We start from the raw sequence: 12,260 nt of genomic DNA, 5'->3' as shown, positions 1-12,260 counted from the left end.
GGGGACTGGGACAGGGACACCTTTTGGGAGCCATTATTCAGCCGATCGCAATACTCGAAAATGCTGTTGCTGTTGTCATCCCATTTGGTGGATGCAAAACCAGAGGCACAGAGGAGGAAAGTCACGTGCCCAGCCTCACCCAGTGTGTAAGTGGCAAGCAAGGGCTTGAGGAGAGTGTGTCCTGCCCTACCTTGGGGGACTCCCCAGACACCTCAGCCAACCTGGTAAGAGGCCTTGGGAATCTCAGGGGGTTTCCTAGGATGGGGGGAGGGCAGTCGGAGTTTGGAAAGAACAGTCTATTCTGTCACAAGGTCACTTCCTGGGAAAGTGGGGTGATGGGTGGGGCCCGTCTGTCCAGGAAACCTGGCTGGGCTTCAGGGTCACCACTGACTTGCTGACTCAGCCCCAGAAAGTGTGGTCGTGTGTCACTCGGGGGGCTGTTGGTGGGGACACCCACTGGGAAAGGGTCAGAGGGCACCGGGGTACCCTCCATGCCCCTACTCCCTGCTTCCCCGCACAAGACCCCTTGGCCCCTCGGAGACAGACCCTCATTTCCCTCCCCTGCCTTCCCCCCTCAGGCTAGAAGTGCAGGGTATGGGGGGGTTGCTTTTCCAGAACCTTCCACCTGCAACCTTATCATGGGAGCATACCATGTTCTATCCCTCCTCATCACCTGCCTCTCTGCCCACCAGACTGGGAGCCCCAGAAAGGCACCAACCACAACCTGAACCCCAACATTGCGTTATGACAATTTTCTTTTTTTTTTTTTTAATTTTTTAACGTTTTATTTATTTTTGAGACAGTGAGAGACAGAGCATGAACAGGGGAGGGTCAGAGAGAGGGCGACACAGAATCGGAAACAGGCTCCAGGCTCTGAGCTGTCAGCACAGAGCCCGATGCGGGGCTCGAACTCACGGACCGAGAGATCATGACCTGAGCCGAAGTCGGCCACCCAACCGACTGAGCCTCCCAGGCGCCCCTCATTATGACAATTTTCAAGCATACAGAAAAAATGAGTTTAAGGATGAGAAACCCACCCCTAGACTGCATAATCGGTATATTACACATCAACGCATCCCTCCGCCCCTCAATCCCCATCTTAAATTTTTCTGCATTTTTCAAAGTAAGTTGCAGACATCAGCTCATTTCCCCCCTAAAACTCTAGCCCACAAAACACCAACTAGAGTCCAATGTTTGCCATTCTGACTTTTTTTCCTTTTGAGTAAAACCATAAAACGTGCAAATCCCGAGTGCGTTGTCTTCGACCTTTGACCAATGCATTCGCCTGTGGAACCCAAATCCCTGTGAAGACGTATCCATTCCTTCGGAAAGTTCTTTCATGGCTCTCCCTAAGCAACCCCTGCCTCTGCTCCCACATAGCTACAGTTCTCACGTCTCCTTTACCCCAGAGTAGTTTTGCCTGTTTCGATAATTTCATATAAACGGGCTCGTAAAGTCTATAATATTTCACAAATGGCTGCTTCCGCTCTGCCTGTTTTTTCGGATTCCTCTGTGGCCAGAGACCCTGACCTCTTGTTCTCCATTGGAATCCCTGTGCCTGGCATTTCATAAATGCTGAGGAGTGTTTATGGGTAGGGGAATAATTGCACTGAGTGAGTGAATGAATGAATGAATGAATGGAATTGCTCCTTGCTCACAAGAGAGTTGATCTGACTCCTGCTCTCCAGCTTTGCTCACCAACCTCCTCCTTGGTCTTGGTTCAGGGGCTGTAATACCAAATAGCAGAGACACCCCCCCCCCACCTCCTGCTTCCCGGTCCCCAGGCTTATCTTCCCACGAGAACACGGATTATCAGGCACATGTTACCACCAGCTTCCTGCTTTCCCCCTTTATCTGCCTCAACCTCCAGCAGCATTTCCTCCCTTCCTGCGCCTCTCTAGATAAACTCTTCCACCTGGATTTAGAACTGCTGAAGGCTTTCCTGGGTCAGAAATACCCTCCCCGAGCCGCTGGAGCTTGGAGACATTGCTGAGCGTGGGGATCCAAGATGGCGCAACCCCTTTGGGAGACCGGAAGTGTCTTATAAACTTTCACGTTCACCTACCATCCGATCCACGCCTAGAGATTCCCCCGAGAGAAGCGACCATGGAAATCCATAGAGAGATCTGTGCAGGAGTGTTCGCGGCAGCTTAATTCATACTAATTAACATCGCAGCAGCACAAACACCTGTCACCAGGTGAACGGATGCGCAGGTTGTGGTCCAGCCACGCGATGGCAGACGAGACAGAGACGAAAAGGAACAGACTGGATACACACAAGGGCGTGGGTGAATCTCAAAAACGTCACGCCTGGAGAGAGAAGCCGGGCACAAAAGGGTACATACCGTGGGGCTCGATTCAGACGACATCCAGAAAAAGCAAGAGTAGCGAGTCACGATGGACGGCAGAGCGGCAGTGGCCTGGGGCAGGGGGTCGGGAAGGAATGTGAGGGGAGGTTGGAAATGTTCCGTCTGGAACCTTGTTGAATTGTAAGCTTGAAGTGGGTGCGTTACCTTTTTAAGATTGTGATCGTGGTATAAATGCACATAACAAAATACACATCTTAGCTATTTCAACAGATGTTTATTTATTTTGAGAGAGAGAGAGGGAGGGAGAGAGAGAATCCCAAGCAGGCCCCATGCTGTCGACACAGAGCCCAGCGTGGGGCTCGATCTCACAAACTGTGAGATCCTGACCTGAGCCCAAAGCAGGAGTCAGAGGCGTAACCCATTGAGCCACCCAGGCGCCCCGTGTCTTAGCTATTTTTAAGCGTGTGGTATAGTGCATACACTTAACAGTAGTGTTAAGTATATTCACATTGTTGGGCAACCAATCTCTAGAAGTTTTTCGTTTTGCAAAACTGAAACTCTATACTCATGAAACAACAGCTGTCCGTTTCTCCCTCCCTCCCAGGGACTGGCCATCACCATTCGACTTTCGGTTCCTACAAGTTGGACTGCTCTAGATACCTCACGTTTTGTGAAATAGTACACGATCTGTCCTTTTGTGACCGGTTTTATTTCACTGACCATAGTGTCCTCAAGTTTCATCCGTGTTGTAGCAGGTGTCAGAATGTCCTTTTTTTTTTTAAGTTTATATTTATTTGGGGGGCACCTGAGTGGCTCAGGCATTAAGCCTCTGACTTTGGCTCAGGTCATGACCTTACGGTTCATGAGTTTGAGCCCCACGGCGGGTGAGCCCCCCTTCTCTCTCTCTCTCTGTCCCTTGCTCACTTGCACACTCTCTCTCTCAAAAAAAAAAAAGTTTATTTTTTGAGAGAGAGAGAGTGACAGGAGAGAGAGAGACCCAACGGAAGGAGGGGCAGAGAAAAGAGAGAGAGAATCCCAAGCAGGCTCTACGCCGTCAGCATAGAGCCCGACATGGGGCTCGATCGCATGAACCGTGAGATTATGACCTGAGCCCAGATCGAGAGGCAGACGCTTCACCGACTGAGTCACCCAGGTGCCCCAGAATGTCTTTCCTTTAAGGCTGAATCATATTCCATCGTATAGATGGACTGCATTTTGTGTATCTGTTCATCTGGCAGCGGACGCTTGGGTTGGAATGGGATTGCTGGATCAATGGTGATCTGTTCCTAATTTGGGGGGGGGTCCGCCATACTGTTTTCCACAGCGGCTGCCCCATTTTCTCTCCCACCAGCCATACATGAGGGTTCCAGTTTCTCCACATCCTGGCCGGCACCTGCCGTTTTGTTGTTGCTGTTTTTTGACAGACCTTGTCCGAATGGGTGTGATAAGTCGGTACATTCTATTGTGTATCAGTTGCACGTCAACAAAGTTGATTTTTAAAATAATTTACAAAAATTTGTTTTTTAGAGAGAAAGAGAGAGACCAGGAGTGGGGGAAAGGGGCAGAGGGAGAGAGAGAATCTTAAGCAGACTCCACGCTCAGCAGGAGCCCAAGGCGGGGCTCGATCCCGTGACCATGAGATCGTGACCTGATCCAAAATCAAGAGTCGGTCGCTCAACCGATGGAGCCACCCAGTCGCCTCTAAAATTATTTTTTAAAAAATAGTTATATGGGGAGCAAGTGCAAACCAGGACCACGCGAGACAAATAGAGACGTGTGGCCACCTTAGTCAAGGTAGGAGGTATATGTGTATTGTCAGCTGACGGGAGGTGACGGTTAGATCTCAAGTGGTGACTGCCATGTTATGGGTGCTTAAAGTTTGTTACTGGTGTTTCCAGTGGCTTCTGTGAAGTCGAGATGCTTCTACGGCGGGGTATAGGCACCCACAGACATGTTAAGGTATGTTGCAGGATTATCACAGAGGGCTGGTTACCGCTGAGTTATGGGTGACCTTCAGGGAAACTCCTATTTAGTCCCCAGTGGCTGTGGTGATAAATTACCTCAAACTTAGTGGCTTAAAACAACACAGACTCATATCTCACGGTTCTGGAAAGCAGATGTCTGACATCAGTCTCACTGGCCCAAAGTCAAGGTGTCAGCAGAGTGGCATTGGTCTTGAGGCTCTGGGGGGAAATTGTTTTTTTATCCTTTTGGGGGTGGGTGGGAGGTTAAGACGTTATTTTAAAATTAAAAAAAAAATTGGGGGCACCTGGGTGGCTCAGTCGTTTAAGCCTCCGACTTCGGCTCAGGTCATAATCTCACTGTCTGGGAGTTCGAGCCCCACATCGGGCTCTGTGCTGTCAGCTCAGAGCCTGGAGCCCGCTTCAGATTCTGTGTCTCCCTCTCTCTCTGCCCCTCCCCTGCTCACGCTCTGTCTCTCTCTGTCTCAAAAGTAAATAAAAACATTAAAAAAAAAATAAGGATTTAAAAAATTAAATTAAATTAAATTAAAAATTTCGTAGCCACGTCTCCCCCCCACCCCCGATGCTCTCCTGCCTCCTCCTTTCACTTTCGAGGACCCTTGTGATTACAACGGGCTCACCTGGACAACCCGGGATGATGTCCTCACCGCAAAACCCTTAATTTAATCACACGTGCCTAGTCCCTGTGGCCATATAAGGCGGCATATTCATAGGTTCAGGGCATTAGGACACGGACATCTTTGGGGGACTGTTGTTCTGTCCGCTACGGGCCTATCAGGTGTTCTGAGCAATTACTGTTATGTCCCGGGCACATTACAGGTGTATTTCGGATCTTACGGGGGCTCTCAGAGCCTCTGGGGTCTCCAGGAAAGGAGGTCCATCTTTAAGACTGCTGGGGCCCAGCCAGCCTCTCGGCGGGGGAGACATCACAGGGCTTCTCAGTATTCAGGTCCCCGCCTGTGTCAGCTTTAGAATTTAGTCTTTCCGGCAAGACTGATTCTCCAGGAAAACAAAAGCCAACCAAAGGCCGAGGTCTGTTCTGGGATTAGGTTAGGCTCCAGGGACGCCTTGCTTCCCAGGGAGGTCGAATCTTGGAGGAGGGAGGGCCTGGGACCAAGAAGCCAAAGTTGGGGAACTTGACCCTGACCCTTTCATGCAGGGTCTTCGTGTGCCAACTGGATGCTGACAGGTTTGAGCCAGGCAGTGGGGAGGCAGTGCCTGCGAGCTGACCGGGAGGGGGCAGGGCAGATGGCAGAGGGCATGAGGGGGGGCTCTAGGCCAGTTACCTTGTCTGGGCTCCTACCCAGGGCGCCCCCAGGCCCCAGACCCCAATGTCTGAGCTGAGGGGCTTGCTCTAGCCGGAGCCGGGTCTCTGAAAGATTCCAGGGCAGGGGCGCCTGGGTGGCTCAGGCGGTTGAGCATCCAACTTTGGCTCAGGTCACGATCTCGAAGTTTGTGTGTTCAAGCCCCGTGTCGGGCTCTGGGCTGACAGCTCAGAGCCGGGAGCCTGCTTCAGATTCTGTGTCTCCCTCTCTCTCTCCCTGCCACTTTCTCTCTCTCTGTCAAAAATAAACATTAACAAAATAAATAAAAGATCCCGGGGCAGCTCCTGCTTAACTCTGGGGCCACCCCCTTCTGCCTCAACCACGGTGCCCATTCAGCTCCATTCCCGGGAGAGACACCTGGGCCTCTTTGCCCATCTGTGCTGCGGGGTATCTGTCCTCCAGACCATCACTGACCCCATTCACCAAGCACTTGGGCCACCAGGCAGGTGTTCTGGCTGCTGCCCTACCTGCGAGTCTGTTTGTCAGCTGGTCACATCTGGTGCGAGGCTGCACAGTGGTCCCTAAAGATATCCACGTCATGATCCCTGGAACCTTGACTGTCATCTTACATGGCAACAGAGATTTTGCAGATGTGACTAAGAATTTAGAGGTGGGAAGATGTAGATATTTCAGAATTTGGAGGGTCTTTGTCCCTTGTTCCTGGAAGGGATCATCTGCACCCTTGGGATTTCTCGAGTGATAGGAGTGTCTTTGTCATTTGTGGGGGCCCCTTGGGCCACACCTGAGTTATACGGAGGGGATAACTCAGGGCGGGGGCTGGTCATGCCAGAGAGACCAGCTGTGACCGCCTGAGCTCCAGAGACGGGATCGTGTGGCCTCTGATTCCATCAACCACGCCTTCAAAATGAAGTCCCAATAAAAATTCTGGACACCAACTCTCAGAGGAGCCTCCTGGTTGGTGGAAACATCACTGTGCCCGGAAAGTGACATGACCTGAGTCCCTGGGGACTGAACACAAAAGCTGTGTGTTTGGGACCCTCCTGGCCGTCGCCACACGGGTCTCTTCATTGGGCCAGTCTGGATGTGTCCTTTATAATAAAACTGTAAGAACTGTAGCAAACTCTCCTGAGTTCTATGAGTCATTCTAGCGAATTATGGAACCGGGGAGAGGGGGGATTGTGAGATCCTCTGAATTTCTATCAGTCGGTCAGAATCAGTTAGTTCAAAGAGCAGGTGGCCTAGGCAACCCCAAACTTGCAGCTGGTGTCTGCAGTGAGGGCAATCTTGCCTTGCTGGTTCAGTCAGAAGAGCATACGACTCTTGATCTCGGGGTCATGAGTTCGAGCCCCATGTTGGGTGTAGAGATCACTTAAATTAAATAAAATTTTTAAAAGGCGGGTGGGGAGGCGCCTGGGTGGCTTAGTCGGTTGAGTGTCCGACTCTTGATTTCAGCTCAGGTCACGATCTCACGGTTTTGTGAGTTCAAGCCCCGCGTCGGGTTCTGCACTGACGGTGTTGACGGTGTTTACCTGCTTGGGATTCTCTCTCTCTCTCTCTCTCTCTCTCTCTCAAAAATAAATAAATGTTTAGAAAGAAAAAGGAACTGTACCTTTCACCTGTGGGTGGCATCTGAGCTAAGTCAGGGTGATTAGTTTTACAACTGTTTTACAATATCCCAGGGGATCCTCCTGGATTATCTGGGTGGGCCCTAAACAGCAATCACAAGCGTCCTTGTAAGAAGGGAGGCAGAGGGAGATTTGACGTGGACGGCACTGTGGTCAGTGAAGCAAGATACTACCCCACTGATTCTGGAAACGGAAGAAGGGGCCAGGAGCCAGGGAGTGTGAGGGATGCAGGTCTAGACGCTAGAAAAGGCAAGGAGGCTGATTCTCCCCTGGAGTTTCCAGAGGGAGCCTGGCTCTGGTGACACCTTGATCTTGGTCCAGGAAAACTAACTTTGGACTTCAGATTTCCGGAACCGTAAGAGGATGGGTGTTGTTAGTAAGCCATCAAGCTGGCGGTCATTAGTTACAGCAGCGCCACAACACTCATACCCCTCCAAGCTGACTGCCTGGAAATTCATCAGTCTGGCCAGCAGTCCCCTAGGTAGGTGATCTGTTGGGGACAGAGGTGGCTCCTGAGCCTGGTTAGTGCTTCGCTCTGGGCGAGCAGAGCACCCAGTAGAGTAGGAGAGCACCCAGAGAAGTGTCAGGGTTCTCAGCGAGGTCTCCCCTGGCCAGGGGGTCTGGGAGCTCCCAAGCTGCCCGGGACTAAAGGCCACTAGCCTGTCCTCCCCCTCAGTTGGACCTGTCTCCACTGGAAATTCTGGGAGAGCCCCCATGTCTCCAGGACAGGAGCAGGAAACTTTGGGAGTGCAGGGTGAATTCAGATCAAAAGTCCCCAGCTGTGAAAGCCAGGCTCGGTGCACCCTGCACCCCCCAGAATGGGTTCAGCCATACTTAACACCCCCTGCTTGCAAAGACCTTCCTTCCCAGGTCCTCCCGTTGTTGCTCGAAAGGCCATGTTCTCTGCAATGTATTTCCTGATCGCTCCAGCCAGTGGTCACCGAACCTAGGTGCCCAAGCCAGAAAGGGCTTGCTCTTCAGGTCCGGGCAGCCCCTCTCCCACCTGCCTCAGGGCCTTGTCCACTCCTTGGAGTCACTGATCATAGCATTGTTCCAGTGCCCCGCTAGATCAGAGCGCTCGGTCTGAGTCATTCCAGTGTCCCCGGTGCCCTACAGCCATCCTGGCCCAGTACACGTTACGCCCTGAGTTTTGGGGCACCATAGGACCGGGAGGTCACTGACAGAGGTCAGGGTCACTCACAGGGATAAATATCAGGGTCTCTGGGATTAAACGTTGAACAGCTCACCAAAGCCATGACCCAAGATTCATTTCTCAAGCATTTATTGATGCTTCCTAAGGGCTGCGAAGACAGCTCACAAAACCCCCGTCTGTAAGGCTTCCCAGTCTGGGGGGAAAAAATGCAAGAACACCAAACAGCTCGTCGAGTTGCCCGGTTTTGGCCGGGGAGGGAGGTGGGGACAGTGGGCCGCCCGCGGTTTGGGTCGGGTGGAGGCTCGGTTATGACCACCTGAGGGCCGGCGGTGAGGCTGGAGCAGAGGTCCCAGGGCCTGTACCTGACAGGACTGGGCGGGATGGCTCTCGGTAGCCGTGGATGGGGGAAAATGAAGAAATCGATGGCGGTGGGCGGCGCCGGGAAGGTGAACCGCTCAGGGGACCGCCCGCCGGGCGGTGGGCGGGGCGCGCGGGGCGCGGGGCGGGGTCAACAGCTGCGCCTCTTCTCACAAATCCAGTTGTCCCTCTCGTTGTCGCACGGTGCATCGTTCCACATCCCAGTGCGTAGCATCATCACGCAGTCCTCGCGCCCCATAGAGTCATTGGGCTCCCCCAGGTTCCAGTGGCTGCGGAGGTTTGTCGGGGGGCTGTTGCTGGGAGTCTGAGGACGGGCCTGGCGTCCAGCCCTGAGGATCTATCCTGTTTATTGCTTGGGTCCAACCTAGACACTCCGAGGGTCTAACTTGAGCGTGCACCTGGGATGCAGCTTTCTAAACTCCCGGAATTTAAACCCTCCGCCAGGTCCTGGGGTCCAGCCTGCCCATCCCCACAGATCTGGCCACAGCACTGCCCCTGGGGTCTGACCCGTCCCTCTCCCCAAGTCCCTTCCCTCACCTGAAGCTGAGCGGGACTCCGTCTACCCACTGGTAGCCCTGGATCTGGCGCGCGCGGCGCACGGCCCTCAGGCCCAGCCAGTAACCGCGGCCGCGCGTGTTCCGACTCAGGAAGCCCTGCGCGGGGAAGGACACTGAGCCCGCGGGGGTCCGCCTCGCCCCCGCCCCGCCCCTCCCAGGCCCCGCCCCCTCAGGTGAATTCCGCCTCCCTCCTGGGACCTGGGGCGGGGGGGACTGCCCACCTGCTCCTCCAGGTCCCCCACTATCACCAGATGTCCGCCGGAGCCCGCGCAGTTGCGCTGCGACTCCTCCCACGTGGCCCGCAGGATGGAGAAAAGGTAGCAGGAGCCCTGGAAGGGCAGCCACGATGCGGGGCACTCCTCACAGGAGCCTGCGGGATGGCGAAGGTCAAAGAGGTGAGTTGCCCCCGGGGTAGATAGAGCAGACGGAAAAAAAAACGGGGGGGGGGAGGTGGACCCCCGAGGTCTAGGGGCGGAGCCACAGAGAACAGGCCAAGGTCAAAGGGCAGGACGGGGCGCATCCCGAGGCCCACACGTAGGGTCCACCTGTCCCCTCCTCTCTCCCCTCTGTCTTGCTCACTGTTCCCCAGCCGGGCGGCCTCCAGAGCCCTGAAGAGCTCACTGCGGATGTCCTCGCGGTCCCTGCCCGCTTCAGCCAAGCTCTGGGTCACTGCGAGGTCAAGGGAGTCCAGATTATGGCTCAGGTCAGGGTCGGGAGTAGGGTCATGATTAGGTAAAAGTCAGCATCCACGTCCGGGGTCATGGTTATGGTCAAGAATGACATCACCGTCAAGGACTGTTACAGCTGGTTGGGGCCAAGTTGCGCTTGGGGTTAGGAGTTGGAGTCGAGATCAGAGTCCAGCGGTCAGAGGTCAGGATCACAGGATAGGGTCGCGGTAACCCTCTTCAAGATAGGTGTTAGTATGTGAATCAAGGGTCTAGTGACAGCCCGGGTGAGGGATCAGGGGTCGAGGCAATGTCCAGCTCTCACCGCGATCGCTCAGTTCTTTGAGGGCACTCTCCTGCTCGATCAGCTTCGCCTGCGCCTCCCCCAGCTCCGCGCGTGCCCTCTCCAGCAGCGTCTGTGTCCCCGAGCCTGGGAAGGACGCGGGAGGTTGGGCGCGGGACGTCGGTGACCAACCTGCCCCGCCCCCACCTGCCACAGACCATCCCGGCTCGCCGCCTCCAATCCCGGCCCAAGCCCCGCCCCCAGCACACACGTCTTACAGCAGCTGTTGCAGGCTCGGACCTCCGCGTTCAAAACACCCAGCGCCGCCTTCTGCTTCGAGGCTGGAATGACCCCGGCACGCCCCCCACACACTCCAGGTCATCTGCGGGGACTCAAACAGGACACCCTCCCCCACTCTGGGGCCAACCCCTGGGACCGAAGGGGTCCTCACCCACCCACTACCCTGTCTCCAGGGTCCTAGACACTCCCGGCCCTCACATCTGGGGGGGAGGGGGGGGAAGGCGCTAAGAGTCACCGAGTCACCGTTCTGCACGCACCGTTTGTCCTCAGCAGGTCCTGGTGGCCGAACAGCGCCCCTCGCTCTGTGGAGGCTGTGGAGAGAGGCTCCTGCAGGCGGGGCCGGGGCCTCCGGAACTCTCCCCTTGCCCAGGGGGTGCAGGAGCTCCCGTCTCCGGACGCACAGAAGGGACGGGCAGGCGCACAGTGCACGTGATGTGCACACACACACACACACACACACACACGCCGAGGAGAGACATGCACGCATATGCATACACAGGTGGGTGCACACAGGCCAAAGACATGCACAAACTCTGTTCACACGTGTTCACACCCCCGACCCAGACAGGGGTCTGGGACCCAGCTGGGGGCGTCCTGAGACAGAGGGAAGGTCTATGTCCCCCCTGGGGGGCCTCATTACGCGGTCACTCACCCTTAGAAAATAGGATGCTCAGAATGAGGGCCCACAGGGCTAAGGCTGCCACCAGCACCAGGGCCAGGAAGAGGAGTCTCCGTCCCCAGCGTCCCCAGTGCCCTGGGATAACACAGATGGGCTCCGTGGGTCCCTCCTGCACCAGGACTGCCCTGGATCTCTGGCCCCCCGAGGACAGAGCCCTGGGTGCTTGGGTCCCTCCCAGGGAACCAAGATTCAGAGAGACGAAGCAACTTGCTCATGGTCACACAGCTTCTAAGTGGCAGAGTTAGAATCTGAACCCAGGTCCGGCTGGTTCTGGCGCCTGTGATGTCTCTTCTGCACCCACTGCATGGACCCGCTCTTGGCTGTTCCCCTCCCTTCTCCCATCAAACCCCAAACCTCTGGCCTGAGAGACCCCAGGGGGCCGGGGAGGCTGTCTTTTTGCTCATACCTCCAGGGACTTCCTCGAGCCTGCTGTCCCACTTGCTGTACCCGGCAGTGTCCATGGTGAGCAGGCGCCCAGCCCTGGGCATTGATATAAATGTAGCCCCCTGCTGGTCCCGCCTACTCTTTTCCTTCCTTTCCATCTCCTTCCTCTCAGTTCCTGGTACCAGGGACTCCTGGACCAATCACAGTGCAGGGCCCTCTCTGTTCTGGGCTGGTTTAGGGATAAGTGTGAAGTTTGTGTGTGTGTTGAGGGGTAGTGGAGTTAGAGGTGAGGGGTAGAAGGGCCAGAGGGAGTGGAGAGGGGTGGGGAGTGGGGTGTGTGTGTGTGTGTGTGTGTGCATGCGCACGCATGCAGTTCCAGCCTCCCTGGCCCGGTAGCTGCAGCAACATCTCCCTAAGGATACTGGGGGCTTCATTTTGGAGCTCACCCCCATCTCTTATAGGTGTGGGGGCCAGACCCCTTCCCAAGAGGAGCAGGTTGAACCCAGCCAAGTTCTGGCCCTGAGAAAGTCTCCTCAGGCCTGGCCCTCCAGGCCAGCTCAGCTTCCTTCCTCAACTCCCCTGCAGGTGCCTGGAGGCTGGATTTGACCCCCGATTTGACCTTGACTCAATCCTTCTTGGCCAGAAGGGAGAACACAGAC

At 55.2% G+C, this 12,260-nt stretch overlaps 1 protein-coding gene across 2 annotated transcripts; it reads right to left on the bottom strand.

Annotated features, from left to right (window-relative positions):
* Positions 1–8,467: 8,467 nt before the first annotated feature.
* CLEC4G (C-type lectin domain family 4 member G) lies at positions 8,468–11,757 on the bottom strand. 2 transcript variants are annotated; one of them, XM_043590204.1, is made up of 9 exons: positions 11,624–11,757; positions 11,191–11,292; positions 10,796–10,849; positions 10,517–10,579; positions 10,281–10,385; positions 9,870–9,959; positions 9,512–9,660; positions 9,271–9,386; positions 8,468–9,002 (listed from the first exon to the last, which is right to left on the bottom strand). In XM_043590204.1, the coding sequence occupies exons 1-9, from the start codon at positions 11,703–11,705 to the stop codon at positions 8,864–8,866; spliced, it is 900 nt and encodes a 299-aa protein (XP_043446139.1). In that variant the 5' UTR covers positions 11,706–11,757; the 3' UTR covers positions 8,468–8,863. The 2 variants fall into 2 exon arrangements, with proteins under 2 accessions (XP_043446139.1, XP_043446140.1); XM_043590205.1 differs by lacking the exon at positions 8,468–9,002 and adding an exon at positions 9,009–9,131.
* Between the last annotated feature and the right edge of the window lie 503 nt (positions 11,758–12,260).

The sequence above is a fragment of the Prionailurus bengalensis genome, chromosome A2 (assembly GCF_016509475.1).
Source record: "Prionailurus bengalensis isolate Pbe53 chromosome A2, Fcat_Pben_1.1_paternal_pri, whole genome shotgun sequence".
NCBI classification, from domain to species: Eukaryota; Metazoa; Chordata; class Mammalia; order Carnivora; family Felidae; genus Prionailurus; species Prionailurus bengalensis.
The sequence above is the reverse complement of the archived record's forward strand: the minus strand, read 5'-3'. Positions and strand labels throughout refer to the sequence as shown.

Coding starts and splice junctions, on each gene's coding strand:
- CLEC4G (XM_043590204.1), bottom strand. CDS start 11,705: ATGCCCAGGGCTGGGCGCCTGCTCACCATGGACACTGCCGGGTACAGC. Junction 9,661..9,869: donor GGCCGCCCGGCTGGGGAACA/GTGAGCAAGACA, acceptor GCCATCCCGCAG/GCTCCTGTGAGGAGTGCCCC. Junction 9,387..9,511: donor TGGGGGACCTGGAGGAGCAG/GTGGGCAGTCCC, acceptor TTCCCCGCGCAG/GGCTTCCTGAGTCGGAACAC.